At 48.9% G+C, this 17,706-nt stretch overlaps 2 protein-coding genes across 3 annotated transcripts in view; both read left to right on the top strand.

The window, feature by feature from the left end:
- The window catches only part of LOC136110308 (uncharacterized), a 148,075-nt gene extending 136,547 nt beyond the window's left edge, over positions 1-11,528 (top strand). For both annotated transcript variants that reach the window (XM_071817459.1, XM_071817458.1), the window contains 13 exons: positions 1,219-1,326; positions 3,306-3,359; positions 3,959-4,021; positions 4,492-4,545; positions 5,249-5,284; positions 6,222-6,239; positions 6,632-6,667; positions 7,004-7,030; positions 7,272-7,337; positions 7,679-7,847; positions 8,004-8,113; positions 8,863-9,081; positions 9,778-11,528. In XM_071817459.1, the coding sequence (XP_071673560.1) occupies positions 1,219-1,326; positions 3,306-3,359; positions 3,959-4,021; positions 4,492-4,545; positions 5,249-5,284; positions 6,222-6,239; positions 6,632-6,667; positions 7,004-7,030; positions 7,272-7,337; positions 7,679-7,847; positions 8,004-8,113; positions 8,863-9,081; positions 9,778-9,924 (1,107 nt within the window). In that variant the 3' untranslated portion in view covers positions 9,925-11,528. The remainder of the gene's footprint in view (positions 1-1,218; positions 1,327-3,305; positions 3,360-3,958; positions 4,022-4,491; positions 4,546-5,248; positions 5,285-6,221; positions 6,240-6,631; positions 6,668-7,003; positions 7,031-7,271; positions 7,338-7,678; positions 7,848-8,003; positions 8,114-8,862; positions 9,082-9,777) is intronic.
- A 3,294-nt stretch (positions 11,529-14,822) lies between these two features.
- On the top strand, positions 14,823-17,183 carry LOC136110592 (alpha-1-acid glycoprotein 2). The gene is made up of 6 exons (XM_065854139.2): positions 14,823-14,996; positions 15,637-15,779; positions 15,992-16,062; positions 16,335-16,436; positions 16,661-16,761; positions 16,932-17,183. Exons 1-6 carry the CDS (start codon positions 14,886-14,888, stop codon positions 16,992-16,994), a joined length of 591 nt encoding a protein of 196 aa, XP_065710211.1. The 5' UTR covers positions 14,823-14,885; the 3' UTR covers positions 16,995-17,183.
- The last annotated feature ends 523 nt before the right edge of the window (positions 17,184-17,706 follow it).

The following is a 17,706-nucleotide window of genomic DNA, read 5'->3' on the forward strand; positions in this document are numbered from 1 at the left end:
CCTACAGGTACACATACCCACACCACAAACACTTTAGCCTTGTTTCATTAGAAACCTGGCTAAAAAAAACATGGTTTTGGAGAAGTTGCAAAGAACCTGCTACAGCCTGGCTATAGGATGTCCAGGATGGACAACTCCATAGGAAACTCGGGTGTCCTCCAGCTGCAAGGCCTGAACTGCTGAAGGGAAATCTGTGCTGCTTGTTTTTTAGCGTACATTTACTGGACTGGAACAGTGGAACTGGTATGGGCTTGGGCATCGCTCTGGGTGGCAGCAGGGACAGGCTGCTTTAGTGACCTTAAGGTTTCTTGCTGGTCCTTGCCCTGGTCCAGGTTGGCTACATGATCTGAACTGGACCAAGAGCTATTCAGCCGTTTGTAGAAAGACTCTGTAAATGGGAAGACTCCAGCTGGGTTTGGAGAGGTTATCAGGTCTGATTTAAATTATGCCTCCCATAACACATCACTCTTAATCTGTCACTTGCTGCCCTCCAGCTGCCTTGGGTAGAATGGCAGGCTGCTACCAGAAAAGACTGAAAGACCCTTGTGTCACTGTGACAGACTCGTACCCTGGCTCTGGGGAAATTTGTTGCCCTTTTTCCAGCTGCTCAACCGTCCCGGGCTCTTGCTGCTTTTGCTCCTCTCTCCCAGTTCATCCCAGTTCGAGTAACTGGGGCATTTGCTGTTCCTGGCAAGGGGAGAAGGAGAGGAGCAAAGTGTGGTGCAGGGTCTCAGAAGCCCCTTTTTTGTCCTTAAGTCGTAGAGTTGGTGCTGGGGAAAATGTTGGCTCTGTAGCCTCAGGATTGAAGTCCTCTAGCTGAAGTCTTGGCACGTCTTCCACATTTTAAGTGGATTAATCATCAATTGCTAGCCTGCTGGGGGGAAGAGATTATGAGAAACTGTAGGGCAGGACAGACAACCTACGGAAGTGCAAACAAGATGTTTTACCCCCTTGCTGTCCTTACCCCCTGATGCAGGCAGGACAACTCTGCTGAAGCTCCTGCTTTGCAGGAGGGGACCCAGCCGTGCCCATCGCTGGTGTCACACTGTGCACCCTGTGACAACCCGCCCCAGCAGACCTGAGGCATCTCCTGATGAAACCACAGTCCTTATCCCAAGGAGCCACTCTTTTCCAGCTTTCCATCTATGGCTATTTCAGCTGAGTGTTGTTATATTTAGCTCTTGTCCTTTGGAATTCCTTGAATTCTGTTATTTTTAGGGTGAAAGAGGATTGCCTGGACAGACTGGCCAAACAGGGAAGCGAGGAACACCAGGAGGAACGGGCCTTCCCGGGAGCCCTGGCGATCCGGGACCCAAGGGACAGCCGGTGAGTGGTGAACAGAGCTGGTCAGAGCTGACCCCAAGCACATGGTGGGAGAAACACCAAAAGCCCATGGTCAAAGCAGACGTTAAATTCCCACATCTTCCTCCAGGGCAGGCTCCTAATCCTTACTGCTTTTATTTATTGTCCTGGTGGGATTACCCAGTTTAGTACTGATGTGTCACGCTTTATCAGCCTGAAGATGTATTGAAAGTAGAACCATAGAATCACTTTGGTTGGAAAAGACCTTTAAGATCATTGAGTTCAACCATTAACCCAGCACTGCCAAGTCCACACTAACCCGTGTCCCTAAGAACCTCATCTGTGCGTCTCTTAAACCCCTCTGGGGATGGTGACTCCACTACCACCCTGGGCAGCCTCTTCCAATACCCAACAATACTTAAACGATTATATTTCTATTGAGATTAGCATCAGAGGGTCTAGTTAGGCCAGAGATGTAAAACCAACACAAGGAAAAGAGAGATTAGGACTAATACAAAACAAGGGACAAGATAAACCCTGACTACCTTGATTAAAATATTCTTGCTTGTATATTCTATATAAAACCCTGTGATAGCAGTATTCAAGCTGAAAGATCGTAGCCAACAACACAATAATAATACCATTTTGCCTCATGTTTCCACATGTGGCAGGTTCATTTGCCCAGTTTTGCCATTGCCCACTGCTGTAGCTGGTGATCAAGTTCCCTGACCCAAGGTGACTCCATGGCATTTAAACCCTTCTGACTTCACATTCACTTTTGCCCAAAATTCCCCTAGAAATAGGGCTTGATTGGCTATCCTAATGCAGGGAAGACCTTAGTCCTCCCTTAGTAGCAGTTTTCCTTTCCAGGATCCATAAATGGGCAGTTAAATCAATTTTTATCCTTGGAAAGTTTCTTACACTCCATCAAGTCCAACCAAGCCCTTCCTTGCCAATAAATTTCTCACTGTCGTGGCAGGAAAAGCTTCTCTACAGTGAGGTCTCCAGACTGGCTCTGGAATAGCCTTGGAATAGAGGTGGTGGAAACCCCATCGCTTGAGTCATGTGCAACTGGGCTGAACAAGATATTGTAAAACATCTCGTAAAGTACAATCCAGCACGGGTCACATAGTCCTGCCGAGAGTCCAAACAAGCCTTTTCCATCTCCGATGTTCCTAAGGCTGTAGATGAATCATCTGGTGTATGCTTCTGACCTTTATTCTTTTAGCAATGTTGAATCATTTTGCATTTTGACATCTGAGAAGCCCAGAAGTATCAAAGGTCCTACATCTCAAACGTGGTGAAATGAGGGTGTTTATGTAAGGACACTACCCAAAGTGGTGTTGTTTCCTTTTTAATTCTCAGAGTGCATGCTATGTGCTAATCCGAGCTTGATGGCCTTCCAAATATTTTATTATTATTTTTCTTTAGAAATTGAGAAAAAATCCCTGCAGGGTTCAAAAGGAAAAGAATTAGGAGATATGCAGTTTTTCTGGGTCTGAGTGGGAGGTTGTGTTACAGGAACATGAACTTTTTTGACAGCTTGACTGAGCATAGTTTGAAATTATCCTTTAGTGGGTCAGTCCAGTTGGTATTAAAAATAAAAGGTTTGCTTTTAAGAGCTTTGAGACTGATTTTTGCAACATGAAGTTCCAGGATCACTCTCAGAGTTAGATGTTCTCCATCCTGCTTCTGCTGATGAGGGCCCAAGCTGGACAAGCACCTGGTAGATATGGTGTGGGTTATGCCTCCCATTTGGGGGGCAAAAAGGCTTAGTCTGTGAGATCTAAGTAACCTATGAGATCTTCTGGTGTTACTTCTAGCCCAATATTTGTGACATTCTTCCTTCAGTTTTCTTCATACTTATTTCTCATCAGTCCAGCCTGAAGAATCCTAATGGATTCTTCTTGCTCTGAAGCTGCTGAGCTCTTGATGTGTCTTCGAGTGACCAACTGTTTGATGTTCTTCCTTGTCCTTGTGTTTGTCTTGGCTGTTATTTGCAGGGAGACTTTGGCGAGGCGGGATTTCCAGGGATTACGGGCTTATTTGGGCCGAAGGTAAGAGGTTCCCTGTGAGCAGTTTGCTTTCTCATCTCTCTTTACTGGGCACAGACAATGCGATACTTCTTGTAAGGACTTTACTAGCAGCTCCGCAGAAAACATTGAAATCGCACTGTGATTCCGACTTTGTTTAGTTATGCATCTTCATTTGTTAAGTGAGTGTGCGTTTATTATATGTATGCTTTGTTGGAGCTTATTCCTGTTAAAATGGGTAGAAGATAGAGGGAAAAGCGCTGTCCTGTACACCCTGGAGCTATTTCCCCCACCTGAACATCTTTCCGATGCTCCTATTTCCAGCATCAACCATCTGTACCTGAGACACCGATATGCATTCCTAATGTTGAGAGCCTTGACTTGAAATTTAGACTTATTTTATCAGCGTATAATCTTGTTATTAAAGGGGGACCAGTTTGTTTTCTGTAGAAAGCAAAAGGCTTGTAAAACAGGAATGGGAAAAGAATTTTTAAACAATATAGGACCTTCCCGTTCCCATTCACAAGAGACAGCACCTCTGTCCTCACCGCAGAGCTGTAAGCGAGAGCATACAAGTGTGATATGGTTATTTAGGGGACCTGGCATCTCACTTTTCCTTGCAGGGCCCCCCAGGAGACCTTGGTTTCAAAGGCATTCAGGGACCACGTGGGCCACCTGGTCTCATGGTGAGTGGGTTTTGTTGAGTTTGTCTGGTTTGGGAGGGTTTTTCTTCCTTTCCGTGATGCTGTACAGTGCTATAAGGAGCACAGTGCGCCCTTCATCGTGTGCCTGGCACAAACCACGGCCACGGTGCCACCTCTGAGCCACCCAAGCACATCTGTGGGTGACCACGTGTGTCCAGGTCTCTTCTGCCTTGGAGACACTCACAGTGCTGTGACCACTGCACAGACCCCTCCAGCTACACTGAAATCTTTCTATTTCTGGAATTTCTGAGGTTTTACATGAGTCGTAACAACCACACTGTGAGGGCTTGTGTCTTTGGACCTGAATTTTGAAACAGTTTTATTTTAGCTACAGCAAATACCACGATCACGTTGCTGAAAAGCAGCAAAGAGATGTCTTGACTGAGTCTGCCGTGGTAAAATCGACCCTCGGTTCCCATGCGATGGTTCACACATATTTTTTTCTTTTCTAGGGAAAAGAAGGAATTATTGGTCCTCTTGGCATTCAGGGTCCCGTGGGAAGCCCAGTAAGTATCTATCTGTGCTTTTTTCTGCCTGTGTGTGTTTTTGAAGAGCAGAATGTTTGAGATCAAAGATGCTTGAGGTGAGCGTAAGTAAATCCCAAGTCCTGCTGTAACAAGGAAAACAAAATTGTCTTTGAGATGAGCAGCTTGAGATAAGCGTAGGTTTAGTCTCTGGCTGCACATATAGTTGCAGGGAGATTATTAGCACAGAAGTGAGGAGCAACTCTTCCTAAGTCCAAGTTTTTTGATAGATTGGCTCAGATTAAAAGACAATGTCATTGCAGTTGATTTTCCAAGCAACTTGGCCTGAGGAGGGTTGAAGTGAGGGAACCAACTGATAAACATATTAAACTGCAAACAGCTTGATTCTGGCAAGTGTTGGAAATCCCCCCCTGCCCCAAAATGCCAAAGGTGCTGAACACAGACTAAAGTTCAGGTCAGTGCTTAGTAAAAACATGAACGTGAAGCTACTCAGAGTTTGGTACAGAGGCTGCTACTGGCAGAGATTAAAACCAGCAAGATGAACTCAGACATTGCCAAAACATCCAGTAATGGCTGTTTTTTGGGGTGGATGGCTTGGACATTATGGCAACCTGAGCTGATTTGTTTAGAGAAGCATGTGGGTCCTTGCAAGAAGCTTGTGGATGGCAGCACGTGGCTGCAGGGCAGGTTGCTGACGCTGATGGCCACTTCTGTGCTTTAACAGGGGCCCAAGGGAGACAAAGGCAGCCGCGGGGAAATGGTGAGTGCTGGTCCACAGCCCTGGGTGCGTCCTGCTGCTCAGGGGGTCCCTCTGGGCAACCGAGAGTGGTGCTGGGCTCTGGCTCAGCCTGGTGGCATCAGGCTCCCACGAGGACAAGACTTACACATCTATACGTGTGTGCGCACACGTATGTGCACACACATCCACATAGACACCCACTGCTGTTACAATTTCCATTTATTTAACCCAATTACATGGCAAAAAGCTAACACCTCACAGACATCTCCGGGAACACACGGCGGTGACTGGCAGCTCAGAAAGCCACAGGCTGTCCCTGCCAGGGGCACCTTCTCACCTTCTGCTCTTCCTCTGCTCCCCTTCTTGTGGGTGATCTGATGGACGTCTACACTTTCTCATAGCTCCTTGGTGGGGATGTAGGGAGGTACTGGATGTTGTTAATCCTCTTTGTTACCCAGAACACGGGTCCCACTGCTCTCCCAGTTGCTTCCTTTAGTGCCCAGTGGTTCCTGCATGCAGGGGCTTGATCCAGGTACCCCACAGCCATGGGGCTCATGCAGAGGCTCAGTCCAGGTGCCCCACAGCCATGGGGCTCATGCAGAGGCTCTTTCACGCCTTCTTCTAATGAGGCCTCCTGTAAGCAAATGCCGTACAGGTACCAGAAAAATCCCAGTGCACATTTCTAACAAGCCAGGCTGCTGCTTCTCTTGCTCACCATTTTCCACTGCCGTGGACCCCAACCCCAGAGCGAGGGTTTGCTGGTGTCAGGACCATCACCATCCCCTGCTGCAGTAACCTCCCTGCCATTGCCAGATGCTGTTGTTGGGCCCCTGTTGTCACTGTCCTTCCCATGCAGCACCCAGCCCTTGTGCAGGCACCTTGGGAACAGCACATGGAGATTTTAGTTCATTAATGAGCGTCTTCTGACAGCTTCTTTTTTTTTTTCCTTTTCCTGCAGGGTCTGCAAGGTCCAAGGGTAAGTATTTGACATCACTTTTTCTAACTAGTATCTTATGTTTAAATAGAACAGTGGCTTTTAGCAAATGTAAAGCTGCGGGGTGGGTAATTGTGAGTACAGGGAATGTGATAAGTACCTGGGGATGTGGCACTAATGATAATTAAGGAGCTAAAGGCTGGAAACAAGGGATGCAGTAGGAATGGACCAGGTGCAGACAGATGCATCCGAAGTCAGGAGATGGATAAAATGAGGCCACCTCCTGTCTCCAGAAGGGTTTGAGGGAAAAGATGCCATTAAATGTGAAAAATCTGGAGGATTTCAACAGGGAACAGATTAATGCTGATGGCAACCATGAGAAATTGAAATACAAGCTGGAGATGTTTCACTAACTGATGTCACTTTGTCTTTAGGGTCCTCCAGGCCCACGAGGACACCCTGGCCCTCCGGTACGTATATGTGGAAAGAGTTCAAAGACGATATTCAAACAAGCTAAAATTATTGCTGTGATAGTCTCCAGAGGGACTGTTCACTCACTGGAATTTATAGCTTAGCCCCGTTCCCTCATATGCAAAGATGTGTGTGTGAATGGACTAGTGTTTCTTGTGCTTCAGTCCAAACCATCTCCAAGTATTTTATAGAGACAGTATTGTTGCCTCTCTCACTCGTCTGCATTGAGGGACTCCAGGGGAAAGACGATTTCAAAAGAACATGAATTAATTTCTTTGCAATAGTGACTGCCCATCTTTCTACCTGATACCCTTTTTTGTTCCTTTGCTTTTTAGGGACCGCCAGGAATTCCAGCCTCATTTGTAAGTTGCCGTTTTCTGTACGTTTGTTAATGATGCTAATAAGTGCTGCAGAGCCAAGGTGCTGATGGGACATCCAGAAAGACCTGCTGGGACCCTGGAGACACACGCTCAGGTCCAGCAAGAGATGCTGCGTTAGCAAAGCAATGCTTGAATCGCAGCCCTCAACTGAGAAGCATTTGCTTGCATCAGGGCATGTTCAGCTTCTAACATCTCAGTTACCATCTTTTTCACCCCACACTAGCAACAAGACGGCTTTGGGGCAGCTTTCCGGACGCTAATTGACTCGAACATCGCACTGAAGACAGAGGTACGAGGATACTTTTGGACTCGCTGGTCTTTGCTGGAGGCTGGGAACGGTCACAGCATCACTTGTTCTTTCTGTGTGCTTAAAGTTTATACACACAAAGCTGCTCTTGTGGAATCACTGGGGTTTATGCATGCAAAGATCCAGTTAAAGGATGTGGTTCTGTTGTGTTGCTTGTTTGTGAAGCTTCAGACTTTGCCACCATGACTTTGCCAGTGTTTCAGGGTCCCAGCCAGCACAGCCTGTCTTTGGTCCACAGACCTTTCCCACAAACAAACCCAAAACCCTTGTGACTGCAGCACCCCGTGCTCCCCACAGCACCCCTGGCTTTCCCTCCTTTCCAGGGTTACCAACATCCAGACCTTCTCATGCTGGACCATGGAGGGGAGATCTTTAAGACTCTACACTACCTCAGCAACCTCATTCAGAGCATCAAAAGACCCCTGGGAACCAAGGAGAACCCTGCACGCATCTGTCGAGACCTCATGAACTGTGAACAGAAGATGAATGATGGTAGGAAGCCCTGAGTGTGTATCCTCCATAGGGCTGTTTCACATGGCCCAAACCGGTCTTCTCCCCTGCGACCAGTAATGCAGAAATCAAAGCTTTTCTAACTCACATAAAAGCTTGAAGTGTCCTTGTTAATCCCCAAATCTTCCGTTTCTCCAGGTACCTACTGGATTGACCCGAACCTTGGCTGTTCCTCAGACACCATCCAGGTCACCTGCAACTTCACCAACGGTGGGCAGACGTGTCTCAGCCCCGTCACCGTCTCCAAGGTGCGCACCGCGCGGCCCCAGCGCCGCGTTTCCCACACGACTGTTAGGCAATACTGACCTAGGGCTGTGTTGTTCCGGGACACTGGTCAGCGAGCACTGTGACACAGCACACTGGTTTCTCCTCCAGGCAGAGTCAGTGCAGCTGTAACACTCAGAACTGCTCTCGTGCAGTTAAAAAATACACCTAAGACTGTTGTTGACTCTTGTCAAGACAAAGCAGTGCTTTTCCAGCAATGTTTAATTGACCCATAACCTTAACAGAAGCCGGTAATTTTGCAAACATGCTGCTCCCAACTGCTTTGTTGAATTAACTTATGTTCAGGTCACTCTTGCATTTTGTTTTCTGCCACCTGAAAAAGTGAGGTCAGCTTAAATATACAATTTCCAGGGAAGTTAATGCTACAAGGTTTTTAATGAGGAAGCACCTGTACCAAAAGTATCATTAACAATGTCTGGGTTCATCTGCAGATGAACTAGAACCTGCTGCTTTGCAGAAGTGTGTGTTTAATTCAAAGCGCATGTTATTTTCCCCCTACTTAAGGACATGCCAGCTTGTTCTGAAAAATAAAGGACCTGCTGTGTCCCCATGAAAACTTCCTAAATTGGCTTGGCATCTGGCCCTTACGGCCACACTCACACCAGGTCCAGCTCTGGACATCTGTGCACGGGGCCCTCCTTGGCTGTCCCATCCCTAACCCCCCCACTAGTCCCGCTCCGGGGGTGCGTCCTAACATCTGTCACCTCCACAGCTGGATTTTGACATCGGTAGAGTCCAGATGAACTTCCTCCGCCTCCTGAGCTCGGAGGTGGTGCAGCACATCACCATCCACTGCCTCAACACCTCGGTCTGGCAGGAGGGCTCCTCCGAGAAACCTTCGGAAAACGCTTTGCGCTTCAGGGCCTGGAACGGGCAGATGTTTGAGGCAGACGGGCAGCTCAGGCCAGAAGTGGCAGCTGATGATTGCAAGGTACGGTGCTGCGAAAGAGCGGAGAGGCAGGGAGAAATGCCAGGCTGGACCCACCCGGGGCACACAAGGCTCAAGTTATACCTGTTCTTATTCTACGAAAAAATGGGAGAGAAGAGTCATAGAATGTCGTGAGTTGGAAGGGACACCCAAGAATCATCAAGTCCAACTCCTGTCCCTGCATAGGACAACCTCAAAATTCTAGTTTACCTGGTCAGCACTTTAATTTGCCAGCCCAGGGTGCTATAGCAGCTTCTGTTAAGTAGACAGCCTTCAAACAGAAGCAAAAAATAAAAATCCTGGAGTTCTGTCACATGTAGCAGCGGTTAATGGCCAAAGGAGGAATTGCCACCTGAAGCCAGTGGCCTTGGCTCTTGCCACACTGAGCCATGAGCCTCGTGTTTGCATTCTGGGGTCATTGCATCAGAATTTGCGTTTGGCAATGCCTTTTCAAGCTGGGTTTCCGTCACCTCAACTTGGATAAAGGGTTCCCCAAAACACTTGCTAAGCTGCAGCCCAGAGCTGCTCAGCCCACAGGGCAGCCCCTGGCCTTGGGGTTTCTCAAGCTTACACCTTTTGTGAAATGCCTTCCTTTCCAGGGGGTTTCTCAAGCTTATACCTTTTGTGAAACGCCTTCCTTTCCAGCAGGATCCATTCCCCAGTTAAACAGCTTTTTCTCTCTCCCTCCTCCCTGCGCAGATCAAGGATGGACGCTGGCATCGGACTCTCTTTTCGTTTCGGACGCAGGACCCTCAGCAGCTACCGATTGTCAACATCTACAACCTTCCCCCGTCCGAGCCAGGAAAGCAATATCACCTCGAGGTCGGCCCCGTCTGCTTCCTTTGAACAAAGCCACCGAAACCGGGCTCCAAGGCTGTGACCCCACGTTTGGCCTCTGTCTTCACACAGGCTCTCCCACCTCTCTGCAGCAAGGACAGCTGGGCTGTAGCTTTTGGGTCAACTCTTGCACTGGCCTTTGGCTCAAGGTCTCAAAGAACCCACGTTCTCCTCAACTCAGCAGATTCTTGGAAGGAGGAATAACGAGGACGTAGGGGAAGCGGGTATGGGTCAGGACGTGAAGAGTGAAAAGGGATCAGGGGACTTAGATGTTGCAAGCGGTTCCACACACAAAGCTTTTCCCATGACCAAAGAAAATATGGAGAGAAACCTCAAGCAACTTGCAGCATGTGGGTTTTCCCCTCCTCCCAACCTCCCCACCCCCAATTTCGTCTTACCTGGTTACCAAATGTTCTTTCCATTGAAAAGTAATTAAAAGAGCTTCCCTCGCAGAGCTTGTCGCCTTCTGGATGGCCACGAGCTGCATCAGGGCTCCCAGGCGGAGCTGCAAGTTGAATCTGGCCGCTCTGTGTACAGGAAGCATTTTGATGTGCAATATTAGAAGAAACAAAAATATATATATTATATTATTTAAAGCAAAAAGCTAAAAAAAAAAAAAAAAAAAGGAAAAAAAAAAAAAAACACAAACCAAACAACAAAGTTCCTCCTTCCGTGGGTGAATTCGATCCACGTCCCTTCTCCTGAGTGGTGTTGGGGTTGGGGAGAGTCCCGAAGCCAAGAGGGGGAATGGAAGGAGAAGAGAAGAAGAGATTGGTGCTAAACTAGAGAGAGAGGATGGGCTTGTCTGATTCGTTTCTACCTCTCACTGTGAAATCTCTGGTGCTCTTAAAAAAAAAGTGTGTTATTTTATATATATATGACTTTATTTAAGGTTGTGAAGGTGCTACAGTGTCTTGCCACAGACCCAAAAAACAACAAAATAAGCCCCTCGGACCATCTCTAAGGGAAGAGAGGTGGCTTTAATCGACAGCTAAATCAGAGATACAGTCACCATGAAAGGGATCCTTGAATCGCCGCGGATGTCAGCGACGCGAGACGACTCAAACCGCGTTCGAAGTAACTTACAGGATATTTCTAAAAGCAAATCTGCTTTTACTTTGCTAACCAGCACTTCACTGCTTTGGGAGGGGAGCGAGGGGTGCAGCTCGTCTGGGAGCACCGAGCCCCAGAAAGAGCTGATTTCGAGTCGCTTGTCACCTAACTCGTTTTGTTGTAGTCGCGTCCACGACGGCTTGTGCGCAGTGATTCCCTGGGCTAAGCTCCTATTTAAACCCAGCTCTGCAAACCCTTCTGTCTGGCTCCTCTGTCAAGACTGACATGATGGTACCTTGTTCCAGAACCCAGCCGGGCTTGGAGGGGTTTTGTTTTGTTAAGTTTTGTAGAAATTTAGTCTCTATATGTAAATTTGGAGGATTTTTTTTTGTTTTTTTAAAGAGGATAATTATGATAATCTTTAATTCTATATAAGGGATAATATTGATGTAATCGGAGCTGTACTGTATCAGAAACGCTTCAGTGCCTGTTTGGAGTTTTCATGTCTCCTATGGACTATGGATTTTATTTTTTTGAGGAAAAAAAAAAAATATATGTGAGTCTCTCTTTGTGTATTCTTTGTTTTTTTAACTACTGCCTGCTGGTTGGTTTCCAACGCCCATCAGAAAAGGTTAACAAGGTCGGTCCCAAATACCTCACCCTCCACACAGCCCTGCTCTGCTCAGAAATACCTCACCCCGGCCCCGGATCCATCCCCATCGCTCACCACCCGCTTGCTGCCTCCCGCACACACACTCCGGGTCCTTCCCTCTCCCATCCTCTCACCATCGGTTTTGTGTGTTTTCTTGTTTGTCCTCGTTAAAGCTCCTTTTCCTTTTATTTTCTTCTTTTTTTTTTTTTTTTTTGGAATTTAAATAAATATTTAAAACTGAGGCAATGAAATGGGACTGGTATGGCTTTTTGGTTTGGTTTTGCTGCTTCATGGGAAATTAAGTGAGATGATGCGAGAGCCGCCAGGGAGCACAACCCGCACCCAAAACCCTTCACAGCATCGCCCCTGCCCAGCCCTCAGCGGGCTGGAAAATGCACCACAAGGGTGGGAGCCCCGGGGGTGCCAGCGCTGTGCGTCACCCCCTGTTCCTCACCCGGGTCCCCATCCTGACACGGCAGGGAGCAAGAGAAGGGCAAAATAAAGAAGATGATAAACTAAAGAAAAAACATACAAGAAAATACAAATAAAATTTAAAAAAAAATTTTTAAGGGGAAAATAAATATAAAGGGGAAAAAATAAATAAACAAATATAAAGTGGAAAATAAACATAAAGGGGGGAACAAATATAAATATAAAGGGGGGGAACAAATATAAATATAAAGGGGGGGAACAAATATAAATATAAAGGGGGGGAACAAATATAAATATAAAGGGGGGGAACAAATATAAATATAAAGGGGGGGAACAAATATAAAGGGGGGGAACAAATATAAAGGGGGGGAACAAATATAAAGGGGGGGAACAAATATAAAGGGGGGGAACAAATATAAAGGGGGGGAACAAATATAAAGGGGGGGAACAAATATAAAGGGGGGGAACAAATATAAAGGGGGGGAACAAATATAAAGGGGGGGAACAAATATAAAGGGGGGGAACAAATATAAAGGGGGGGAACAAATATAAAGGGGGGGAACAAATATAAAGGGGGGGAACAAATATAAAGGGGGGGAACAAATATAAAGGGGGGGAACAAATATAAAGGGGGGGAACAAATATAAAGGGGGGGAACAAATATAAAGGGGGGGAACAAATATAAAGGGGGGGAACAAATATAAAGGGGGGGAACAAATATAAAGGGGGGGAACAAATATAAAGGGGGGGAACAAATATAAAGGGGGGGAACAAATATAAAGGGGGGGAACAAATATAAAGGGGGGGAACAAATATAAAGGGGGGGAACAAATATAAAGGGGGGGAACAAATATAAAGGGGGGGAACAAATATAAAGGGGGGGAACAAATATAAAGGGGGGGAACAAATATAAAGGGGGGGAACAAATATAAAGGGGGGGAACAAATATAAAGGGGGGGAACAAATATAAAGGGGGGGAACAAATATAAAGGGGGGGAACAAATATAAAGGGGGGGAACAAATATAAAGGGGGGGAACAAATATAAAGGGGGGGAACAAACAAACAAATATAAGGGGGGAAATAAATAAACAAATATAAGGGGGGGAAATAAATAAACAAATATAAGGGGGGAAATAAACAAACAAACATAAAGGGGGAAAATATACAAATATAAAGGGAAAAATAAATATATATAAAGGAAAAATAAATAAAGGAAAAAAATAAATATAAAGGAAAAAATAAATACAAAGGAAAGGTCAAATAGAAGTAAATAACAATAAAACAACAATAAAATCATAGCTGAGTTGATCTTTTCCGTTGCTGAAGCCCAACTCACATCTCGATCGCTCCAAGCTGACTTTGAATCCCAAGTTCTCGCCCCACGCGGTGTTCGCTGACCCCACGCGGTGTTCGCTGACCCCACGCTCTGCCCCTTCCCGGCAGCCGGGGCTGCGGGACCCGGGAAAGCCTTGGCAATGGGTTAAAATCAGCTGGGCCAGGGCCCGCGAGCTCCCACGTGAGCCGACCATTCCTGAAACGCGCTGCTGGCGGCCAGGGAAAAAGCAAATATAGGCAATTAAGTGCATTGATTGGTTGATTAAAAGGCCGAAGTTGGAGGAGATGCAAGACACTGTTAAATAGAGAGAATCTGCATTTAATGACATTGTGATTTATTTATTTCATTAAGGTTGTTCCCCTGCCTTGTAACATCCTGGTCCCCCAGCCAGGATTTATTGAACAAGTCCGTGTTTCTACCGGTTATTTTAGATTACTTACTGAAATTAACGGGTTATGTTACCAGCATGCGCAGCCCAAAGACCACTCTATGGCTGCAAGGCTGGGCTGGGACAAACCACAGGCAGCAAGTGCCATGAGGCCACAAGCACACAACAGGGAGTTCAGCTGGAAATAGCAGAAAATAAAGCCAGATTTCACACCTTAAGGGATCCCACTGAGCTGCGGGGGCGGGAAAGTGGCACCGCTGGGAAGGGGAAGGAGGTTTGGGTGTTGTGTTTTTAAATGGTGCAGCTTATCATGGAAACATAGAATGGTTTGGGTTGAAGGGACCTTCAACGCTCCCCCAGTGCCCCCCCTGCCATGACAGGGACATCTTCACCAGCTCAGGTTGCTCAGAGCCCCGTCCAGCCTGGCCTGGGATGTCTCCAGGGATGGTTCATCCACCACCTCTCTGGGCAACCTGGGCCAGGTTCTCACCACCCTCAGAGCCAACAATTTGTTCCTTATATCTAGTCTGAATCTCCCCTCTTTTAATTTAAAACAATCACCCCTTGTCCTACTGCAACAGGCCACAAATCGCCCCCCAAAACCACACACAAACCCCGACATGAGCCCCGAGCCCTGTCAAAGAGCGATGCCACTCAGACCCGAAGCCCCGTGGACGAGCAGCCCCCATCACCCTAGGGGTTTATTTGCCCTGTGGAGCGGAGCCACCTCCAGGTGCCGTTTGATGCCCCTGAGTTCACACTCACAAACACACCTGGAGCCGGCCGAGCACTTTGCCAGGCATCCACAAAATTAATTGCAGTCTCCGAGAACAAAAGCCTGCAGTGCTGAAACACAGGGGTTTTTCTGGGGTTTTTTGGGTTGGTTGGTTTATTTATTTTTTTTTTCTTTTCCTCCTCTTTCCTGCTGGAGAAATCCAAGCTTTTGTAAGTTTAATTTCCTCTACCTGCTATTGCTTCATGCCTGAGCAAACAGCCCAACAGCCAAACAAGCACATAGGGGGCTGGGGACGTCCGGCTTTGCAGGCGGCCGTATATAAGGGACTGAGATGAGCTCCCGAGCAGGAGCCTTCCCCGTGCTGCCCGAGCCATGCTGCCCTCCCTCACCCTGCTCCTGGCACTGCCGCTCGCCCTCGCCACCAAGCCCCCCACCTGCGCCCCGCTCGTCCCGGTCACCTTCGACAACACCACCATCCCTGGGGTAAGCCCTGTCCTCTCCTTCCCTATCAGCCATTGCTGGCAATTATGGGTCCAGAAAGGGGTTCTGAACCGAAACAGCAGCTCAGCGTTCATCTCGCTGCCTGCCCATGCTTGTTTTCCTAAAAATAACCTCAAGGCTGCTGCACAGAAGCATAGGGATGGAGTGAAGCCTTGCAGCTCTGCACCCATAGATTCACGAGGAGGTGCTTTTGGGGGGTCCTGCTTCCACCTCCCCATGCAAAACAGGCTGGGAAGAACCATCCCCAATGCTTGGCTGCTCTGTTTAAAGTCCTTCAAGTGATGGGGACCCGAGTCACGAGTCTCCATCCACAAAACCCCTCACTGCATAAACAGGATTTGGTCCCTTGGTGATGTTAAATGGGAGGAAAGCGATGAGAGCCGGGCACAGGGCAGGATGGATGCAACCGCAGAAACATGCTGCCCACCCCAGAAGCTGGAGCATCGCCGTAGTGGGGAGGGGACAAATCCAAGAGCCCCTTGCCCAGCTCGGATCGGTCACATCCCAGGGGTGCTCGTGGCCACGGGACAGAGGGGCAAAGATTTTGCTTTTCCTTGCGTGGACCCCTTGGGTGAAGCCAGCACAGCCCCCCAACTCTTCCCTGCTCCCCTCCTCTCCGCAGCTCCTGGGACACTGGGTCTACATCGCGGGTTCCTCCAAGTACCCGCCTCACCTGGTGGAGCTGAAGGAGTTGAAACACGCAACTTTTTCCTTCTATCCTGGCAGCCACAAGGACGAGCTCAATGTCACCGAAATCATGAGAATGTAAGGATGGGGAGACACCCCCTCACCCAGCTCCCCCATCCCTGGGGGCATTTCCATCCTCTGGGCTGAGACACCTCCATAAATTTGGGGCTGGAGAGCATCTATGCCAAATTTATCGAAGTTCAGCAGTCCAGCTCGAGTTCTGAATCACTCGGGTCTGGTTGGGGCAGTCTGGGGGGGTGTTTGCCCCATCTGACCTCCCTACCCCACAGGAACGAGACGTGCGTGGTGAGGAACACCAGCAAGATCCACGTTTTCTGGGAAAACTCCACTCTGGCACATGGTAAAGCCCCAGTACAGGGCTGGGATGGGGGGTACCTGCCTACTTCTGCCCCCTGGTATTTGGCACCCAGAGCCCCCACCACAAGGCTATTTTACACCTAAAAGCATGTCTGGAGATGTGGGGGGGTAAATTCTTCCAGCCTATGCAATGGATATGGCAGTGCTGTGGGACCAGGTTGGTCCCCACTGAGATGAGTCCCCAGTATACAGCTCTGCCAGGGCTGAGCCCCAGCATGGGGTGACACTCACCAACGGGGACCCTGTGCCTTCCAGTCGAAGACAACGTGATGTCCACGGCCAAACTGATTCAAACTGACAAGGACCTGCTGATCCTGAACCACCTCAACAGTGGCTTCCCGGGTCTGAGCCTCTCTGGTGAGTGGATGCTGTCCCAGGTCTGTGGGACATGTCACATCAATGGGCACGGGCATCCCCAGCATTCACAGGTGGGGCAAAAAGCTCCTTTTCCCCCCATAGAGAGGGGAAAGACAGGGGTGGGCAGGCAGCAAGCTCCGCATTCACACCACCAAGGAGCACAGCACCCCCGAAACTGCCTTTTTTTCTTTCCCTTCTCCTTTTACCACCCGGTTCTCCGGCAGCACGGACACCCAACGTGAGCAAGGAGCGCCTGGAGGAGTTCAGAGCCCAGCTGCACTGCCTGGGCTTCACCGATGACGAGATGTTCTTCACGTCCGAAAAGGTCCGAACCCCTCCCCGGGGCGGGCGAGCCCCAGCCCGGGCCAGCTCTTGGTGGGGACAGGGGCCCTGGGGGGGATGTCAGATCAGTCCTTCTCCTCCAGAGTCGTTCCCAGCTCTTGGGGTGGTTTGGGGGCAATGGGGCACTGATGGCCGCTGTCCCCGCTCCCGCAGGACGCCTGTCCCCTGCCTGGAGAGAAGACGGGTGAAGGTGACACAGAGCCACACCTGGAGTGACCACAGTGGGCTGGACGCTCCATCCTCATCCTCCTCCAGCCCCACACGGGGATATTGCCACGTGCTGGCCCTGACCGGGCTTGGCTCAGCCTCAGGGCTTTCTACCCAGGTTTCACTTTTTCCTCCTGGATGGAACACACAGTTTCCCTGTTGTTGTCTGGATGCAAAATAAAGCTTGTGGCACCATCACCTGCTGCATCTTCACCTGCAGCACGAGTAAGACACCCTCACCTGCCCTGACCATGAACCAGCTGAGAGGCATGAAAAGCCCTGGAAAACCCCTGGCAGCGGGCATGGGGGTGCTGAGCTCTCCTGCCAGCTCCACGGTGGCACCGGACACTCCAGACACCCCACCTGGTCCCCTCCTGCCACAGGGTGTCGTGACACGAGCACCATTTGTCAGCCCTGACCCCACAGGGAGACACACAAACCTGCCGACCCCCTCGGGCCTCCTCCTCCATGACCCAAACCAGACAAGGTGCTTTTAGCACCCAGACATCGCACCCTCAATTTTTCAAATGAAATCCCACAAGCTTGTGCAGGAGCCACAGCGGGGAGGTGGGGGGGTGACACAGGGTGACATTGCGGCTTCCCTGGGTGTCTCTGAGCAGGGGAAAGGGGAAAGGATGGGAACAACCATCACCCAGGGCCAGATCAAGGGACTCGAGAGGCTCCGCTACCAGAGAGGAAAAGGCAAACCAAATTAAAGCCA

This window comes from Patagioenas fasciata, chromosome 20 (genome assembly GCF_037038585.1).
Source record: "Patagioenas fasciata isolate bPatFas1 chromosome 20, bPatFas1.hap1, whole genome shotgun sequence".
Lineage (NCBI taxonomy): Eukaryota > Metazoa > Chordata > Aves > Columbiformes > Columbidae > Patagioenas > Patagioenas fasciata.

Coding starts and splice junctions, on each gene's coding strand:
- LOC136110592 (XM_065854139.2), top strand. CDS start 14,886: ATGCTGCCCTCCCTCACCCTGCTCCTGGCACTGCCGCTCGCCCTCGCC. Junction 15,780..15,991: donor GTCACCGAAATCATGAGAAT/GTAAGGATGGGG, acceptor CCTACCCCACAG/GAACGAGACGTGCGTGGTGA. Junction 16,762..16,931: donor TGTTCTTCACGTCCGAAAAG/GTCCGAACCCCT, acceptor CCGCTCCCGCAG/GACGCCTGTCCCCTGCCTGG.